Below are 19,847 nucleotides of genomic sequence, written 5' to 3' on the forward strand. Positions count from 1 at the left end.
CTGGCTGCAGCTGCTTTAGTGCCAGTTTGATCCCCAGCCCCGGAGGTGATCGACCTGGCCCTGTGACAGACCTCTCCTGTCTCTCCCACTGCTCCCCTCAGCAGTGTACCTCGTCGATCTGCCTGTTATGCTCCCCATTTTGTCTCTGGTGAATCCTCTCACTGCCCCTGCACCTCTGGCAGGGAGATAATTTTGTCTAACTGCAAAAATAAGAGGACTGTCGTTACCTGGATAACTGGCAAGAGTAAAGATGACAGTCAGGTCCTAAGGCAACCGGCAGCCTTCTCAGGCCTCGTGTAGACTGTCACTACAGGCACTTCTGAGTAGAATGTTTTCCTCATCACCAGACTTTCTATTCTGAGAGTTTTTTGTTCAGTTGGGCAAAATCTGAAAAATCAAGAATAACATGTAAGGCAAGGAAGAAACAAGAGTCCTATTTTGCTTTGCTTATTTATTTATTCAGTGCAATCGCTGCTTAAGCTCCTAATCCTCCTAAGGAAAAGTTTTGTTTTTTTTTTTAAATTTCAAGGTTAATCAACCCTATTGAGTTATGTATTCATTTAAAATCCTCAGAACTATAAGGTGTTAGCACACCTTTTAAAATGTCTTAAGGCTTTTCTACCTAAGGCTATTTGTTCTTTTCTCACTATAAAGATTGTCCCCACAGTTCCATTTTATATATCAAAAACATAAAGGTACATTTAAAAAAAAATTATTCTCCAAGGAATATAAAAATTTTTGTTTTAGTTGTCAGCCTGCGTCTATCTTATGAGAAGATAACCAATTAATTTTCTAATGCTGCTGCTTCATTTCCTTTTTGCTGTTGCCTCTGTGTTGAAAAAACCCTGCGTCAGATTTATATGACATGAATTTTTTTCCCATAAGTATTATTTCATCTAATCTTCATTTTTAAGAAAGTCACAGAGTTAAGGAACAGAATTTTGAAGCTCAGCAAATTAATTCCTCCCACCAAAGTCACACCGCTCAATAACAGAGTGGTATTTGAACCCAAATGTTCCAATTCCCAGTCACTCACTTATTCTTCATTCCACAAGAGCTCCCTAACCAACCTTCAAGTCCTTGAGTTGGGGTCACTCCAAATCATCATCTCCTAGAGTCCAGACACTCAATTTGATGTTTGCATTTGTTTCCCTGTCTTGAGGATATGAGAGTAATACTTATATTACTGTTGTTCCCATCATCGTAGAATAAAATAGAAAAGCAGCAAAGAAATCAAAACCAAAAAAAGCAAAAAACGATGCAATTCTCTAGGAACAAAATGTTCTGTCGGGCTGGGTAAGTACAGAATACAAATTATCCAGAACATGCTGTGTAGTCTGTAGACATTTTTAGAATCAGAATCATTTGTGACTTCCATGCTGCATGCAAACTCTGTGTTGCTGCGGGTAAACTTGATCAAAATCACTGGGTATCATTTGCTTTTGTTTCAATAGGTTCATGAACAACCAAGTCACATAAAGTCAATATCATGAAATATGCATGTTGTTGAACTCTTTAGTCACATATCACATTTTCTATTAATACATTCTCATTAGCTTTGTTGAAAACTATCAAGGTAATTCATCCTTTTATGCTTCAGCTTAACTCCTTCTGATCTCATAGGTATACTATACTATTGCCCACCTCTCTTCTCTACCCCATTACGCCCATACCCTATTTCTCTCCATTATCCTGTTTCTTTTTTCCTTCTCTCTTCTTGATCCAGCCTTTTCTTCCTAGTTATTTTTATGTCCTCTGTTGCACTTTCTTTAACTTATAGACTTTGCTATTTGGACATTCATTCTCTTTGTGTCCAATTAAAACAGTCTTCAAACCAAAGGTTCCCAAATTAATGTGACAGTTTAGAAATTTAGAATGTACTTTCTCACTTGATTTTTTTCAACCATTCAGTGTGACCCTATTAGAGCATTTGTATAAGAAAGTAAACAAATTTTGAAGCCAACAAAATATGGATTCTAATTGTTGTTCTGACACTTTCACCAAATGTGTGGCCTTAGGAAAAAATATTTTAAGCTTGATTTCAGCCTTGAGTTCTTGGCTAGAAGGTGAAACATATACCATTTAAATGGTGAAATACCACCATTTAAGGATACTGAGGAAACTAGTTGAAATGAGGACTTCAAAGTACTAAGCTGTGTTACCTTAGATAAGTTACTCAATCTTTCTATCATCCATTTTCTTCATGTGTAAAATAACCTTTTTGGGTTGCGTGTAATTAAATTAACACATATTGCTTAGAAATATGTCTAACAATAGTGATGTAGGTGTTACTTATTAGTATTAGTTTTTGTGCTAGGATTATCTAATACTTAACACAATGCCTGCCAGTGAAAGATCTCCTATAGATAGTTCTTTTTTACAAGTAGGATACTAATAGACATTCCCAGATTATTGACTTCTCAAAAGGTGTATGTTCACTATTGAGTATTATATAGAAATCTAGAACATATTAAAATGTATAATTGATAGTACATAGTGACTGATTTTATGAAAGGGTTGAAGAAGAAGAAGGAATCAAGGGTGGCCCCTTGCTTTTTATTTGGGTAACCAAATACTTGATGATGTCTACACTAAGAGAAGAAAGGCAAGCTCTGGAGGACTCAAGGTATTACATGGCATAAAGACTAAAGAGTTGATGGGATTTAGTTGTACAGAAATTGACTTTGGAAAGTTTTATTGGAGGGATGGGGAAAAGTGAGACTAGTGGATTAAAGAAGGGGAGTTGGCTGAAGAAGTAACAGTAGTAAGTATAAGAAAACCCTTCAAGAATACTGACTATAAAGAGAAGGAGAGAAGTAGAATATTGCTCAGAGCCTGACTTTGAAGAAGACAGGATGGGGTATCAATAACCATATTGATTATTTAGAACCACAGTGTTTCTTGTGCTGCTAAAATTTGCAAAGTCTTAACTGGCAAAAGATATAAACTGGTGTAAGAATGATTTTTATCTTCTTGAGGAAGTGAAAAGGAATAAAATGCTAAGAACAGAGAAGAATATGCTAAGTACCAAATACATAGACCTGAAAATAAAATTAAAGATTTGGTATCAATCACTGGTATGGATTAAAATATTTTGGTAAGATTCCAAAGAGGAGGCAAGCTCCTCTTGAAGCAGGACTAGAATGTAGGCATTCAGGAAAGGCTTGGAGGGGATGACCTCTAGGTTGAGGAACTTAAGGTGTGCATGGCAGTCAATGACATCAGGGGTCAAGTCAGGAGTGTTTTTTCATCTCATTTTCATATTGTAACTGGGAAGATGAGTTTGTTCTAATGTTTTTTTCTTGGGGATGCACAATATTCAGCAATGCAATAGATATGCAGTACGTATTTGCTAAATATTTGATGGGTAAATGGTGACTATGTAGAAATGAAAGCTGACAGATACAAATTTGCCTGGAATAAGATTAAAAAGGGAAAATTAAGGCCTGAAGTCTCAGCTTATTTTGCATTTCAAATGTGTATCTTTATTGGGAACATGCACAACAGTTTGTTGAGTAATTACAGAATTCAATTCTATGAAATTCAAGAAGAGTCATTGCTGTATATAACCACCCAAGTAAGTTCTCCCATCATTCCTTTTCTTTCTTACTCTTTGCTTCTCCAGTATCAAGAAGAAATTTTAATAGAACAAGCATTTATTGATCACTATTGTTTTCTGTGGCTTGTGAGTCTACTTGTGCCTATGGATTTTTCTTAGCAGGAACTAATGATGGGAAAGTGAGCATGAGAAATCACTGGACAGGGTGTTGAGAAATAGGGACATTTATTTGGAGAATAAATTGGAAGTAAATTCTGACTTGGAAGAGACAAGATGAACAAAGCGAAGGGGAGAGGGAAGTATTGTGAGCTGGGGGTATTGTTAGGGCAGTCACACAGCACTGACAAAGGGTTAGAACTAAAATAGCCCAAACCTGTCATGGTTGAGAACTTACATTCCTGTGACTAATACTTCTATCCCACAGGGAGAGACTATCTAGTGTCTTAAAAAAAAAAAAAAAAAAAAAAAAATCCAGCTCTTCTCAGCAACTGAAGAGAGGCTGAATGGTTCAATGGGTTTTTAAAAAATAGACCAGTTCATTTCTTTTGAATTTCCAAAGTGTCCTTGACAGAGGCATGTGGACTAAGTACTTTTTTAACCTGCCCTTTTGCAGAGATGCGAGCATTTGCTATCTATGTGCCCACAGTGGGGAATGGAGATATCAGAGTAAAAGCCACTGCTTCAGATGAGTCCATTAAGTGGGTGGTTTCCTTTCCTGAATTACCTATAAATCCCTGCTTTCCAAAGGGTCACAAACAAATTCCCCTGAAGCAATACTTTTTACATACTCATCTATGGCTCCTTCTGAGGGGTTAGCAGAAGACATCCTTAGAGGTTGAGTTCTGCAGGAGCAAAGCCTCTGCTTGTGGGAGATAGAGCCACCTCCTCTACACGCCCCCGCCTGAGTTACTCAGGTATTCATGGTGCCACTTGATTTGTTGATAAATCCTAGCTCTGTGTTTTATGTTTAAGGTCAGCTCTCCTCTGCTTAACCCATGTCCACCTACTTTGGGATCTTTCAGTGGGAATACTGGTGCACAAAACAGTGGTGTCATCATGTGAACTTACAAGATATTTTCCCCTTACTTGTCTTTCATACATTTCTGCACTTATTCTCCTCCCTCTCACTTTGTTTCTTTTCCCCATAATGTCTAGGATTTAACATGAAGAGATGTAGGGCTTATCATGACCCTTTCATTTCTGAGTGTTAAATAGATGCACTTTGCTGCGGAGCTGGTAGTGGATCTGATTTGTTAAGCACAGTTGAGAAGAGTCCTGTGACACTTGGTGGTGCAAGTGGGTACCCTATTAGTGTATTTAGTATCTCTATTTCTACACTTCATGTGGGCTGGATTCAGGATCAGTCTTCAGAGACCAAGGGAAAGGAGGTAGTGATGCAGGAAAAAGAACAAGTATTGGTCAGGAGATCTGTTAGCTACCTTGGCAAAAAGCAACAGTTTTCAAATTCTCCCACTATAAAGAGATCTTTTAAGATCTCCAATATTCTTTCCAACTCTAAAGTAGTGCCTGCTGTAATTCCCGTTTGACTAAGTCCCAGACTTCTGTGCCCTAGATATTCAGATTATTTTCTTCTTTGTTATTATCTTATTTGATGAGAGACTCATATTTTCTCATTGCATAAATGTCCAGTGCATTTCAGGGCATACTTAGAGTGGGGTTTGCCTAGGGACTCTTGCAGTATTATTTAAAACTAGTGTTCAAGAATGGAATATTATCCAGCAATCAAAAAGATAAACTCATGCCTTTTTCAGCAACATGGATGGTGTTGGAACGGATCCTGCTCAGTGAAACAAGGCAGAAAGTAAAAGAGAAATTCTGGGTGGTTTCACTCATAGCAGGAGTATAAAGGACCAGGGGGGGGAATAATAATGAACAACTATATACCAGAGACATTTTATGGGGCTGGAGTGGGGAATGGGGAAAGGGGCAAGTACACAGGACTATGGTGTTTGCATATGGGTGATTTGGTGATGCGAAGCCCAGGAGAATACAATTGAGATAGAAAAAGTCACAAAATGATGTAAAAATAAACTGTTGTAATTAAAATAAATAAATAAACTCTTAAAAAAAAAACTAGTATTCAGAAGTGACTGGAAAGCAATATTTGGGTGGTAGTGGAAAAGCAGAATCTGGAAACTTCTTTGGTGCTTTGTTTTTGTAGCTTCATTCTAGTAATCAGATCAGTTAATTGTTACTTCCACAATTGTAGGCCACTTGACTTTGCCATTTTGTTTACTCACCAAAGTTTTGCCTGCACTTTGTGGGTGAAAATATTCTGTCACTGCCCTCTTGTGATTCCCAAATATGAGGTTCACAAACCAAGTCTGAAGTCAAAATCTCTTTATCCATGCTCTCAATGCATTAGAAAAATATTAGGTTCTGTAAGAAAAATCATAGTCAATATGATGTTTTCCAATACATTTCCTCCCTCTCTCAATTTTAAATTAAAATAATGAATTTATAACTGTCATCTCCAGTGATAGTATCTTAACTGTTCTGCATTCAAAAATGTCCCATTCTGCAGCTTGCATTTCTAAGATTCCTCATAAGATAATATTATTAAGAAAGATAAGCAATGAATGAAACCTTACATAGAAAGGGAAATTACATTTGCTAGTTGATTTTTGGGCACCTCTTGTAGAAACCTCATAATCAATAATGTGTGATGAGTGTGTGTGTGGTTAGATTTATTCAGTCATTATCACTCTTCCACTTGTATTTCACAGTGCTGGGCAAATAGTAAGTGAAGTGTTTGGAGTTTTTTTTTTTTTATATTACCCTCAATAAATGGGTTTAACTACAACACAAATCTTATAATCCACCTCTTCAATTCCACTGGCAATGGGACAAATCCAGTAGCTTTAGAGGTAAGCCTTCAAATATACTTCTACTGACAGACTGAAGTTTGTTTTAGGAAAGTCAAGGTTCTGCAATCCTTTGCATTTATTGAAGTTTTCTGTTTCCATGGTTTCCAAGAGTTCACTGAAATTAGACTTTCAGTGTTTAGAAGTTCATGATGTGAGGCTTTGGCAAATTCCTTCTCTCTTACCTAGATTATGTTTAAGATCTGTACATTGCTATCCCCGAATGAATTTTGGTGGCTATTGTACTGTCAACATGGCTTTTCCCCAGACTGACAAAAAAACCCAGGATCGATACAAGGTATCTCTAGTTAATCTGTATGAAGCCAAATTGGGGCTGCTTTCTGGCAGCATGGAAAAATAAAAATTACTTATTTTCAGTGAAAAACTGCCATCCAAGGGATTAGTAAGGAAGTTTAGGCTTGTTCTTGGGCCTTTGGCATGGAGGGGTGCCCTGACAAATAGGAAAAAAAAAAAAAAAAAAATCCAAAAGCCTTGCCTTTTTTTTTGCTGAAGAATAACAAAATCTTCTGGGATGGTATGCATCCTGGAATGATTTATGCTGTGCTCCCAAGGTACATAGAAGTTGTCTACAATGTTGGTTGAGTCTGTATTTGGCAGTGAAGCAATGTATATGATTTCTGTACAATTGTTACCAGGCTTTTATGTACAGCCCAGATTATGAAGGACCCTCAAGTGGTTACTAAAAAGGCTCAGTTGCCACATCACTTACATAACACTTCAATCTGAACCTAAATGTACTGTCTCCATTATGTGGGGCTCAAGCCCACACTTCTAGCTGTTGCTTCTCACAAAAATGAGTTTATGATTGGTCTTTGTTAACTAATGCTGTAAGAAGCAGAAAAGACAAATAAAACCTGAACAGAAAGATATCAAAAAGGGTATATGAGAATATATCTGTGTCTACAAGGAGCTACCTAGATGACTTGGGAATACTTTTAGGGAAAGGTACAAAATCCCAAAGCAAGTAGGTGTAAGTAGCACTTCAAGTGTCTGGTTAGCACTTTACTTTGTACTTAAAACAATTGGAAGCAGGTTGTGGGTGGGTGTGTTTCATATGCAAAGGTAAACAATCCACATTCAGTTTGGAGGTTGCAAAGGTTTCCAGGGGTGGTTGGAGAAGAGAGAACAACAACTCACTCATGCCGAAGGTGACCTGTAGAAGGAAGAAAACCCTGGAATATCACATGGCACCCTTGTAAAATATGATAGCAGGCACATCCGGGCCTCCTGAGCACCAGGCCTGAATGATTGCTTGTCAGGCAGATGTGTTTGTCAACTAATGACTTTCAGAGTGTGATGAGACTGCAAATGAAGCCTAATTGCTGTCACTGATTTAACCCTTGGAATGCTTCCAGGCATGCCAATAGCCATGTGTCTTTAATCATGTAAGTTAATCACCTTCAGGCATATATCAAAAAGAAAGAAAAAAGAAACAGCGACTTATTAGAATCTAGGAAGCACTGCTATTGTGCTATTAAGTTTGCATTTCTGGGGCTGTCATCTCTTCAAAGAAGGACACTGGGTGTACCTTAATCTAGTGTTGGTTGGTAACAAATGACACAGGCAATTATTTGGCTCTGTAATGCAGAGAAAAATAAATGAATGTTTATTGTCAAGACTAAAAATCTCTTTAACGATAGTGGAGTGGGAATAACAAGTCACCTTGATCTTCATATTGCCACCATGAAGTAGCCAGTCCAGCTCTGAGAGAAAGTCAGAATCGGAAAATGGTCTAATAATCAGGCCAGTCTGATTAATAGTGACAATTAGTATTAGACTATCGTGCATAACCAACTGATTATGAATCATTTGAGCACTTTAGGTAAATTTTCAATACAGGCAATTAAAATGAAAAGACTCATGATGCTTACATAATGACTTCATTAAATTAATTCATTTTTGAGGTTGGGCAGAATTTTCTTTTGTCACAAGGAACCAACCAAATTTGACTTCAATTCACTTTTGTTTAAAAGAAAGAAAACATTGAAAAGATATACACACACACACACACACACACACACACACACCCCACATCAAAACAGCTTATTCTTTTCTGAAAGTGAACTATGTTACTCTGGAAGAAAGAACTGAAGGTCAGAGCACAAATTGTATTCGCATCACTTATTTGGATGAAGTAAATCTGCCCTCAGTTATAGTTCGTATTCTGCTAAATGCATCCATTGTTAAGGTTAAAAGAACTTTATTGTGGAGTGATCTGTAAGAGCCAGACACTTCAAAGATAAATACTTAGTTCTGTTACATAAACAATTGACCCAAATCATTTGCTTGATGATGGAAGACAAAGCTGGAGCCAAGTCCAGACACTGCTGTATCAGTGCAGTAAGGGGAACAAAGCTTCCTTGAGGTGAAGTGCAGTCCTTCAATCAAAGTGGTCAGGTTTGTAGAATCAATGAGATGGAAGAGACTCTTTCTGGCTAACAGTGAGTGGGAATGTTCTATAGTGAAGTCACTGTCTCTTGTAGGTTTTGATTCATGAAATCGCTTTGCTTCCAAGACTCACCATGTTTTCAACTAACGTGTACACAAACTTATGGTTTAGAAAGTATATCTGTACTTAAGTTATACAAATCCTCTGTAAACTTGCTGTTATGTGTATTACTGATTATTTAGCAGTTCAGAATTTATAAAACTGTGTTTTAATTCTTTTAATTACCTTTATCCCTATCACCCATTGTAAAGATGAGATAGGAAGCCTCAAAAAGCTGAAGTGTTATCATTTGTCCAAAATCACAGGACTCTTAATAACAAAAACCAGGTGGTTGACCTACATACTTCCTCTTATTAATAATAGTTATTAATACCCATTTTTCTACTTTGTTAATGACCCTTTTCAGAATTACAGGCAATGTGTTCTTCTCTAGGTCAATCTTGGAGAACAACACTTTAATTCTAGTTTGTCTGTTATAATATTTCTTGAATTTGTATTTTAATCTCAGTTGGCCTAGAGTCTGGGTGAAAGCAGATACTGTAGTTTCTAGCATAACAGAGTAACTTGTGCAAACTCCCATTAACAAACACCATTATTTCCCATTAACAAACACAGTATTTCTCCTGCAGTGCAGAGCAACCAAAGGCAGCCACGTAGCCTTGTGTGGGGCTGACCCTGCAAGAGTGACTCAGCATACTCAACTCAGCAGCTTCTGAAAGTGAGCCTCACTTGATAGAGCAAAATGACAAGGAGCAAATAGCACAGATTATGGAATCATACACTTAAGTGAAATCAAAATGTTAAATCTAGTAATGCCTGACCTTTACTTGGTTTCTTTTAATGGTGTCACCAAGCACTGCTATCTGAACAGCATTCCTCAGTGGTATTGTTACAGGGCCACCCAAAAGAGAAGTGGGGTGAAGGGGATGTGAATCCTTACATTGTGTTTAGAAATTCAAGACAAGTCTCAAGAGCAGGAGCCCAGAGAAAGTTAACAAAAGATTTATTTCCAAGGGAAATGAATAGAGGGTATACAGAGAGAGAGAGAGAAAGCTTATTTGGTCAATGTGTCCTATTAGTAATGCTGCCTAAAATAGGACCCTAAGTACACAGTGAATACAGTCAAAAACCCAATTCCCTCCAGGTACACATGTGCTCATTTTTATAGCAAGCATGGATGTTTGACCCCTTTTGTTGCAACATCTCCCTTCAAGAATTCAAGAGTTATGGCAGATTCATAGTTTGATGGGAGTTGTAATGCCTGGCATCTCTTTGGCATAGAAGTGGGGGTAGAGTTCATAAATCATCTGCAAGTAGGACATACTGTTCCCCTCCCCCAACATCATTTCACCCTGATGGGTGTTTCTGGAGAGCTCAGAAGGCAAGTATGTCTGCATGTGCACATGCGTTTCTTATGCATACATGCTTCTGTATCACTGTATCTGCTCATTATTTCTCTCCTTCCTTTTAATGTAATCTTTTCCCTCTTACTTCCTGCCATCATTTCCCTTTGATTCCTTTCCTTCAGATGGTAGGTCTTGGGCTAAGGTTCTAGTTCAACCAATTACTGACAGGTTTGCTTATCTATCAAATTCAAATCCCAAGGATTTGACTCACACAGCTGTTTACACCAAATGTCATCCTGTGTACGAAGGCACTCTGTAAGGTGATATGTAACAGGAGACTGCCTGTCTTTCCTACAAAAGCAAATAGATAAAAAAGCAAATAGGAACTTGGGAAGAAAAAGTCTCAGAAATCTCACCACCTTCTTTTACTTCTGTTTTCTGATCCTGATGATAATCACCACGGCCCTCATTTCTCAGTGGGCCTGGCTTAAATTCTCAGGTCAGATGACCATTCCCTGCTCAGTGACTGTGCTTTACTCCCCTCTTCACCAGCATAGCATCAGTCATGTCTGACTGTGGTGTCTTGGTATAACTGGGTGACCTCAGTCTCACTACCTTTGTCATATTTTGAATACAGATATTTTGGGTCCCACTGGTAGGTATTTCTTTATCCAAGAAGAATTTCTTTACAGACATCAGTTGTAGCAGTCCTGGCTTCTCAGTAGTAGATTATGTAGGCCTCAGTTTTTCCTAAAAAGGGAAGGTTTGGTATTTGTTATTTTTACATTTTCATTGAATTAATATTGGCTTACATCGTTTCCATGATAGAAGTGTAGACTCCTCACCTCAGGTATTGCTGCCATAGTGCATGCACATCCTTGAGCTCCCTCCTTTCTTTGTTCCTCTTCCTCTTCACTCTCCCCTGCCCTCTGGCTAAAGGGCAGGTTTTGGAGACTGAAATTTGAATACTGGCTCCACCTTTTACCAGCTTTGATAGTAGGTATCTGATGTAACACTCTGATCTTGCCAACCACCTAGTGGTTACTTGAAAAAGTAAAACTCCTGACATGAAGGCCTGCCCAAGGAGGTGCTCAAGCACGCTTTACTTCTTTCTCTCTTGACTGTTACAGGGGACCGTTCCCATGTTTTTCATTATTCTAACTCACCTTTTCTTTCAATTCTCATTCATGATTTATTATTTCTTTAAAAGATTTATTTATGTATGCATACATAACTGGGGTACAGGCCTGAGGTGCCGGGGCTGTAAGAGGATTCACCAGAGACAGTCAGGGCAGAACAGGCCGATTGACAAAGTACACTGCTGAGGGCAGCAGCAGGGAGACAGGAGCGGTCTGCCACACCATGTGGATCACCTCCCGGGCAGGGATCAAACTCATGCTGAAGTGACGTTAGCTTCCTGGTGCTGTGCTTTAACCTGCTGCATCACCAAGAAGAGTCCTGATTTATTTAATTGTTAAGGATTTATTTATTTATTTATTTATGTATACAAGAACTGCAATGTTGGCAAGGGTACAGAGGGTGAGAGGATTCACCAGAGACAAAGTGGGGAGCAAAACAGGTAAATCTACTGAAATACACTATGGAGGGGAGCAGGAGGTGAGACAGGAGAGGTCTGCTGTGCCATGTGGGTCAACTCTCTGCCCTGGGATCAAACTTATGCCACAGTGGCTGTAAATAGGGAGGCCTCAAAGTTAGCATTCCACAGTCCTTAGGCCTGGAGAGACAGTAATGGGTGTTTTATGGTTAAATAGGTTTGAAGAATGCTGTCCTCATTTTTCTGTGTTCCTGAAACTTCAGTGTGTCCTTTATTTAATTTGGTATTGTTTGTTTATGACACAAGAGTTCACTCTGAATGTTATTTCAGTTAGATAAAAATAACAGTCACTTGTGTGTTGAGTACAGTTTTGTCAGCACAACATTGGATTTAGTCAAGTTTCTCAGCCTCCCAAGTAAGCTACTCTCCTTTTCAAAAAAATTTACAGGATTTTCATGTCAATTCTTTCTAAATAAATGTGTTATTTATTGTGTTGTGCTTAAAAAAAGAAGAAGAAGAAACTCCAACCTTAAAGTCTTGAAGGTGATTCTTGCTTTTTTTATTCTCTATTATCTGTTATTAAGCTATATCCTTTATTCCAAACATTTCTTTCAGATTTTCTGATGGATTCAGTGAATATTTTTGACTCTACCTTCTCAATTTAATCCTTTGACACTGAGTGCCTAAAAATATTTTTGAATATAAGTCTCTGTTTCAGAACATTGATTCCTATGCATTAAAAGTGTCCCAACTCCTAGATCAAATCTAAAATTCCCTCCCTAATTTTAGACTCCCTTGCATTCAATACCACCTCCACTCTCCAATATTTTTCAGCATCTACTTGCCAATGTAGTGTCTTCTTTTTATAATTCCATTGGCAGGCCACATGATTCCCAACTCTTGGTCTCTACCAAGATCTTCACCCAACCTGTACTTGTTTTTGCTCTCTGTTTCTGCCTCATTTTCTCTTCACTACAATGTAGGTCACTACTATACCCCAATATATGGGATCATATCTTAGGCAATATTTGTAGGCTAACTGCTTTTTTCTCAAGGACTACTTCAAAGTCAATTCCCCTTTTAACCTACATTTTTCTCTCTGAATTCTTATACCATCCACGTCCATGGTCCATAAAGGTGAAATCCATAACTTCTATCACAATGTATCCCTAAGAGTACCTTGAAGTCTTATGCTTTAGAATAAGGTTTATAGTATGACAAAAAAAAATGATTCAAACTATAGGTTATCAGACACTGTTCTGGAATTTGAAATGGTGGATTCTAATTTATGTTTTGCTGCTTATACAACTCTCTTGTTATACTTAAATTCCCTGAAAGTTGGACTCTTTCTCTAGGAAGTAAGAGAGTTAAACTAAGTTAATTGAAATGTATCTTAAAATTATAGCATTTAAAAAATTTTAAATATTCATAATTTTAAGAAACATTAAATAATTAGTTGTTGATTAATTTATATCATCTTTACCTTTCACAACTCATTACTCTTTTTTTTCAGTTTATTTTACTATATTATTTGTCTAAAAAAAGCTTACTCAACATCCTGAAGTAATAAGTAAGTGCTAGAAATGCTGGAGTAATGAGCACAATCCCTGCATCTGAGACACCTGCCTCTAATACTGTCAATGTGCAAGGTGACCCTGTGACCAAATTCATTGACATTTTATAAAAGAGTAAAATTTTCCTAAATGTTCCACCCCAATTCCTATTACTCAGTAAGCAACACCAGATAATAATATTAATAAAGGAATAAACAGGATATTCCCTAGAAGTGTATTTTATGTGGGGTCTCCTCTAGACTCATGCTTTTAATTATTGTTTCAATGATAGCTATTTTGGAAAAGATGAAGACTAGGGGTTCTGTGGGCCATTCCTTGTATTAATGAAAGCTCTGTTTGGAAATCAACTCTATATTAGATCTTATACTGCCAAGAGTTTTTTTATAATTAGTTCTAAATAACTAACTGGAATTAAAAAGAAAATAAGTGACCAGCTGTCACAAATTTAAACACATATAATTGATAAATTCAAGCTAAGTTTATTTCTATTAAACATAACATCTTTTGTAGGGCTTATAGTATTGAACTCCACCTAAATCCTTCTAGTTACCTAAGGTACAGCATTTAGGTGCATTTTTCCTGTTGCATGTTGAACATGCAGAGTTCCTGAAGCTATAGAGAGTTCTTTGTCATGACAATATCAGTCTCATTATTATATATTTTTATAATAATATTATATATTATTATCAATAGGTAATTTATAGTTAAAGAGAGCCTTTGGGGGGATATGAGGTAGGGGGTGTTTTGTTTTGTTTTGTTTTTTAAAGATTTATTTATTTGTGCATACAGAACTGGGGTACAGGCCAGAGGCTCAGGGGCAGCGAGAGGCTTCACCAGAAACAGAGTGGGGAGCAGAACAGGCAGATCGACAAAGTACACTGCTGAGGGGAGCAGCGGGAGGGTCAGGAGAGGTCTCCCTCGCCATGTGGTCACCTCCCGGGCAGGCGGGAATTGAACTCATGTGGAAGTGGCTTTAGCTTCTCAGTGTTGTGCTTTAACCTGCTGTGCCACCAGGGAGGGACCAGGGGGTGTTTTGTTTTTATATCCTCAATTACTTCTCCCCAGGGGACTTCCAGGCAAATATTTTTAGTAAAGGAGGATTAAATTTATATCATAAAACTAAAATGTATTAGTAATACAAGGTAAGTTTAAAAATAACTTTCTTATAATGTTCAAGTTCACACCATAAAACATTTATGTGAATGGCTCAGTATCATACTGAAGTTATTCAGATATTGAAAATATTAGCATTTTCCTTATTTTGTCACAGAGCAAAACAATTAAAGATAGAGATAAATATAGTATTGTCATAGGGCACTAGAAGAATTCCAGTGGGAGATCTCCTATTTGAAAAGAATCATTTACATGCCAAATGTAAAATGAGCAAAAAGAAAGGCATTCAGGAACAAACAAAGATGATTGTGGATCACTAGAAAATTATGCATAAGATATCCCATAACTCATCTCACCAACGTGTGGAAGAAATGATCTCTCTTAGGTCATCTAGGTCTTGATCTACTTAGAAAGAAGGACATTTTTAATCTAGCTTCAGTTCTGGCTTGCAGAGGAGACATTGTGACCTGTATACCTTTTCTTTTAAATTATTTATCTAGCATAGTTTCACAGGCCTCAACAATAGTTCTTCCTCCTGGAACTAAAGCAAGAACATATTAGCCACGACATTTTTCCATCAATAATTCTTTTACTGTATCAGAATCTACTTTGAACTGTTCTTGTACTAGGGGGTTCAAGCAAGCAGTTCTCACTATGATTCTCCATGCTCACAAATATCTATTATTTGCCTGGTAAGCCACAATTATGTTAGCAAATGAGTCTGATAATACTGAAAAACTCATGTTCAGTTAATAGAACAAGTTTAAGGTGCTTTTTTAAGTCTATGCTTATTTATATCAAAGATGATCACATTTTGTAAATATTCCTTTTGAATTAGCAACACTAAGAAAAATCAGTCACTCACCTGAAATCTGTCAGCCTTTTGGGGTTTGTTTACCTCCTGCAGAAAGCATACACTCACTGGAGTCCTCTTCCTTAAAGGGCCAGCCAGTTGGATTAAGAAATAATGAAGATTATTAAAAATCTACTTGTTTTTTTCTTACAGTCATAATATTCTTCTCTCTGAGGATGGACATGCTGTAGTAGCAGACTTTGGAGGTGAGATTTCTATGAACAGAATACCCCAAACACCCCAAATCCAGGTATTGTATGATGAATCTAAAAATGATTTCAATTTATACATCCTTAAACCATTCAGATTTCAGTGAGCCTTTATTTTAGAAGTATATAATTTATTACCAGCTATTCATCTTTGATATACTCAACAAAAGGAAGTGATAATTTAAATAAAATAGAGGTTTCTTAAGGTTTCACAATTTTAGCTATAATACTGGACCTTGGTTTTAAGAAACTTCCTTTGACATGAACTCATTTTTTCTCCCTCAGAATCAAGATTTCTACAATCTCTGGATGAAGACAATATGACCAAACAACCTGGGGTTTGCTTCTGCCTGTGTTTCCTATAATTATGAAACAAATTAAAATATGTAAACTCAGCATGAGCGGATGTGAAATGAGAGCAGCTTTAACTAGAGGAAATATCATTGTCCCAGTGGCAGAATAATGTCTTATGTTATTATTTTCAGTATGCCCTCAAAGCAACTATTTAAAGCTTGGCTAAAAAAATAGATTAGAAATGTATTGGGGAAATGTTATGGACAAAAAAACAGGCGTTTTTTTCTGCATATAAGTAAAAAAATCATGATGATCATGGATAATTGCCTCACATATTTAGATCTTTATTAAGCAGTATAGTTAACATTTAATAATTAACTATAAAATTTCTAGTTCATCAGCACCTATTAACAATTTACCACTTTCAGCTTTAAAATTCTAAGACAATAAGTGGTATAACCAAGCATTAATATTTAAGTAAAATATAAATTATAGCATTGGAAGCATAATTGAGCTCACAAAATTTGCAATTAAATTCATTACCTGTCCCTTACCTTCACTCTTACATCCCCAAACAAAGTACAATTCTTTTTCTACACTACCTGTGTTTTTAAATTATCCAAGTTAGGGATAATTTTTTATTCCTTCCTTTATCTGTTCCTACTGACACATTACTCAATCACTTTTTCTGTTTGGTTCTACTTCTTTTTTAAAAAAAGAAAAATCATCTAATCCCACTGCCTTAGTTCAGGTCCTCATAATCCCTTTTCTGGACTATTGCAATAGGATTTTTTTTTTAAAGATTTATTTATACAGAGCTGGGGTACAGGCCAGAGATGCAGAGTGTCAGAGGATTCACCAGAGACAGAGTGAGGAGCAGAACAGGCAGATCAACGCAGTACACTGCTGAGGGGAGCAGCAGGCGGGTCAGGAGAGGTCTGCCATGCCATGTGGATCACTTCTAGGGCAGGTGGGGATCAAACTCATGTTGAAGTGGCTTTAGCTTCTTAGTGCAGTGCTTTAACCTGCGGCGCCACCAGGGAGGGCCCCTGCAATAGGATTTTAACCGCAGCCATTTCCTCAAGTTCATCCTTTGCAACATTAATCACTTTTGTGTTCTGACAATTCACCTCCTCCTTGAATCATCAATGATACCTACTGTCCACAGTCAACATTCAAATTCTTTGCCTGGCAGTTTCCTTTCCTCCCAATTTGGCCCTGATCCCTCTGGGATGTCCTCTCCTACTAGTTTCTAGTCCCTATGCCCAGCACACAGCTGCCTGGTCAGTCCCCAAACATGGCTTTATTTTCACATCCATGCAACTCTGCCAGTATGTATTCTCTGCCTGGAAAACCCTTCCCTGCACTCCATCTGTAGAAAGGCTACTCATCTTGCAAGGTAATGGACATTTTATTTAATTTCCAACTAGTCTCTGTCCCCTTCCCTTTTCCATACATTTCTGTGCTTTGTAGCACTTTGTCCTGCCAGTCTGTACTCTATCCATCCAACAGTCACTTTTTTTTTTTTAAAGATTTATTTATTTATGCATACAGAACTGGGGTATAGGCCAGAGGTGCAGGGGCAGCGAGAGGCTTCACCAAAGACAGAGCGGGGAGCAGAACAGGCAGATCAACGAAGTACACTGCTGAGGGGAGCAGCGGGCGGGTCAGGAGAGGTCTGCCATGCCATGTGGTCTCCTCCGGGGCAGGCGGGAATCGAACTCATGCGGAAGTAGCTTTAGCTTCTCAGTGCTGTGCTTTAACCCGCTGCGCCACCAGGGAGGGCCCCCAACAGTCACTTTTTAAGGGCCTTCCACATGTCAGGTGTCATGCCAAGTGCTAGAAATATAAAACGTGAATAAAAGTTCAGTTCTGATCAAGGAGCTAATTTCTAGTGGGAAAGCATAGTAATAAGCACATAAATTTAGTTTAGTGATAGAGGTATGGCAAAGCAGCATGGGGCATAGTTGAAATGAGCATATATATAAATCAGATACAGACAATTAAAGGGGGTACCAGGCAGAGTGAACAACAGCATGAACAAAGGACAGAGGGGATGAGAACATTATAGGGCAACCACAGAGGGAAATGTGATGGTCTGCTTGTGAGTCCTCACCCACACACTTAAAAAAAAAAACAAAAACAAAACAAACAAAACTTCAGAGTAAGACCCAAGGGAAGGCACACATAGAAAGGTTGATAAAAAGTCTGTTTAGCCAGTGTGGTGGCTCAGGGGTTAAGCACATGGTGCTATCAAGCTATCACCAGCCACTGCTGAACATGAGTTCAATCCCCAACCAGGGAGCTAACCTATATGGTGCAGCAGACCTCTCTTGTCTCTCTTGCTTCTTGTATTTCAGTCAATCTGCCTGTTCTGCTTCCCACTCTGTCTCTGGTGAATCCTCTTACTTCCCCACACCTTATGCTACACCCCAGTCCTATATGCATAAATAAATTTTTAATAAAGATTTATTTACATGGGAGATGAAAAGAGGGGAGGAACAGAATGAGAAAGAAGTAGAGAAAGAGATAGAGATGCTACCTGAAACACTGCCTGAGTTGTTGGTACATATTGTAGGCAGGCAAAATCAACTTCTTCTCCCCCTCCCAGTTCAGTTTTATGCCAAGTATGGCTGCTTAACTCCACCCTTATTTCCTAGCAACCCCCCTTCAAGAAATCAAGAGTTATGGCAGATTCGTGGCATTATGGGAGTTGTAGTCCTCAGTGTCTGGGATGCCTTTGTCATAAAGGTAGGGGTGAGACCATAAAATATCAGTGGGTGGAGTTCATTCAAGACATACTTTCCCCCAAGAACACCAGACTTACCAGGGTAACTGCACATAGTTTGGTATTGCTGGCATACACTGTGTGGAAAAGAAAGTAAAAGATGAGTTAAGCAGGAAGGCAGGAAACACACCAAAGACTACATGTGCTGTAAGTAGGGTTATGAATCCTGTTTTCATCAATTAGATTTCACTCATTTGCTCAACAAATATTTATGGAACACATACTGGATACCAGACATTCTTCTGAGAACTTGGTATATTTCAGTGAGCAAAATAAAGCTACTCTGTGGAGAAAATATTCATGAAGCAGATAGACACTGAACAAATTAACAAAACATTTATCAAGTGGTAAACAACAACAACAACAAAAAATGAAGCAGAGCAAGTGATGCAATAATCATTTAGATAGGGCAAGAAAGAAAGATAACATTTGATAAGAGACCTGTTATAGTAATCATACATCCAGAGAATTGCAGGGTAAATGGGGGAATGGTAAGTGCAAAGGTCCTGAGGCAGAAGAGGGCTTTGTATATTTAAGTTCAGAATCACTGAAGTAACCTAAGCAAGGAGAATACTAGGATATGAGTAAGGTCAATGGAAGAGTGAGAGAGTGAGTCCTCTTCGCATGACACAAGACCTCATCTAGATACAAGACACAGTGATTGCTAAATCAATGGTCTCAATTTGGTTGCATGTTAAAATAATAGTGTTTTGGGTTGGTTTTTTTTTTTTAGTGTAATTAAAGCGTACTATCAAAATTTAACCCCCAGTAATTCAGATTTCATTGGGTGGGGATTGATCTTAGATAATTTCATCTTTTAAAAGTGCCCCCATGTGTTTAAAATATAGCATTTGAGACGATCTGACTCAGTAAACTTGCTGAATGGAATTCTAATTTTGCCAGGAGTAAGTAATGCTTTTTTTTTTTTTTATCCTAGTAGAGTAGTCTTTAAGCACAAAATTACTCTAGTTGTGTTTTAAAGGTTATTTTGTTTCTTATTAGTTATGCAACCTTATTTCAGTTTGCTAATTACTCTATTACCCCTTGTGAAACAATGGGCATACTGTATGTCTACTCCCACCCATGCAATGTTGTGACACCACTGCATAATAGGCTACATAAATGGAGGCTATTTGCAACATGAAGGCTCATGTGGAAGAATTGCATATGAGCAATATAATAAGAATAAAGATATTCTTAG

At 37.8% G+C, this 19,847-nt stretch overlaps 1 protein-coding gene across 1 annotated transcript in view; it reads left to right on the plus strand.

Moving 5' to 3' along the window:
* LOC101621241 (serine/threonine-protein kinase TNNI3K) overlaps positions 1-19,847 on the plus strand; it is a 242,120-nt gene that overhangs the window by 132,585 nt on the left and 89,688 nt on the right. The window contains exons 14-16 of the mRNA XM_004679519.1: positions 10,443-10,575; positions 15,509-15,561; positions 15,850-15,902. Of these exons, the coding sequence (XP_004679576.1) occupies positions 10,443-10,575; positions 15,509-15,561; positions 15,850-15,902 (239 nt within the window). The remainder of the gene's footprint in view (positions 1-10,442; positions 10,576-15,508; positions 15,562-15,849; positions 15,903-19,847) is intronic.

This window comes from Condylura cristata, unplaced genomic scaffold (genome assembly GCF_000260355.1).
Source record: "Condylura cristata isolate star-nosed mole 26May11 unplaced genomic scaffold, ConCri1.0 scaffold00008, whole genome shotgun sequence".
Taxonomy (NCBI): Eukaryota; Metazoa; Chordata; class Mammalia; order Eulipotyphla; family Talpidae; genus Condylura; species Condylura cristata.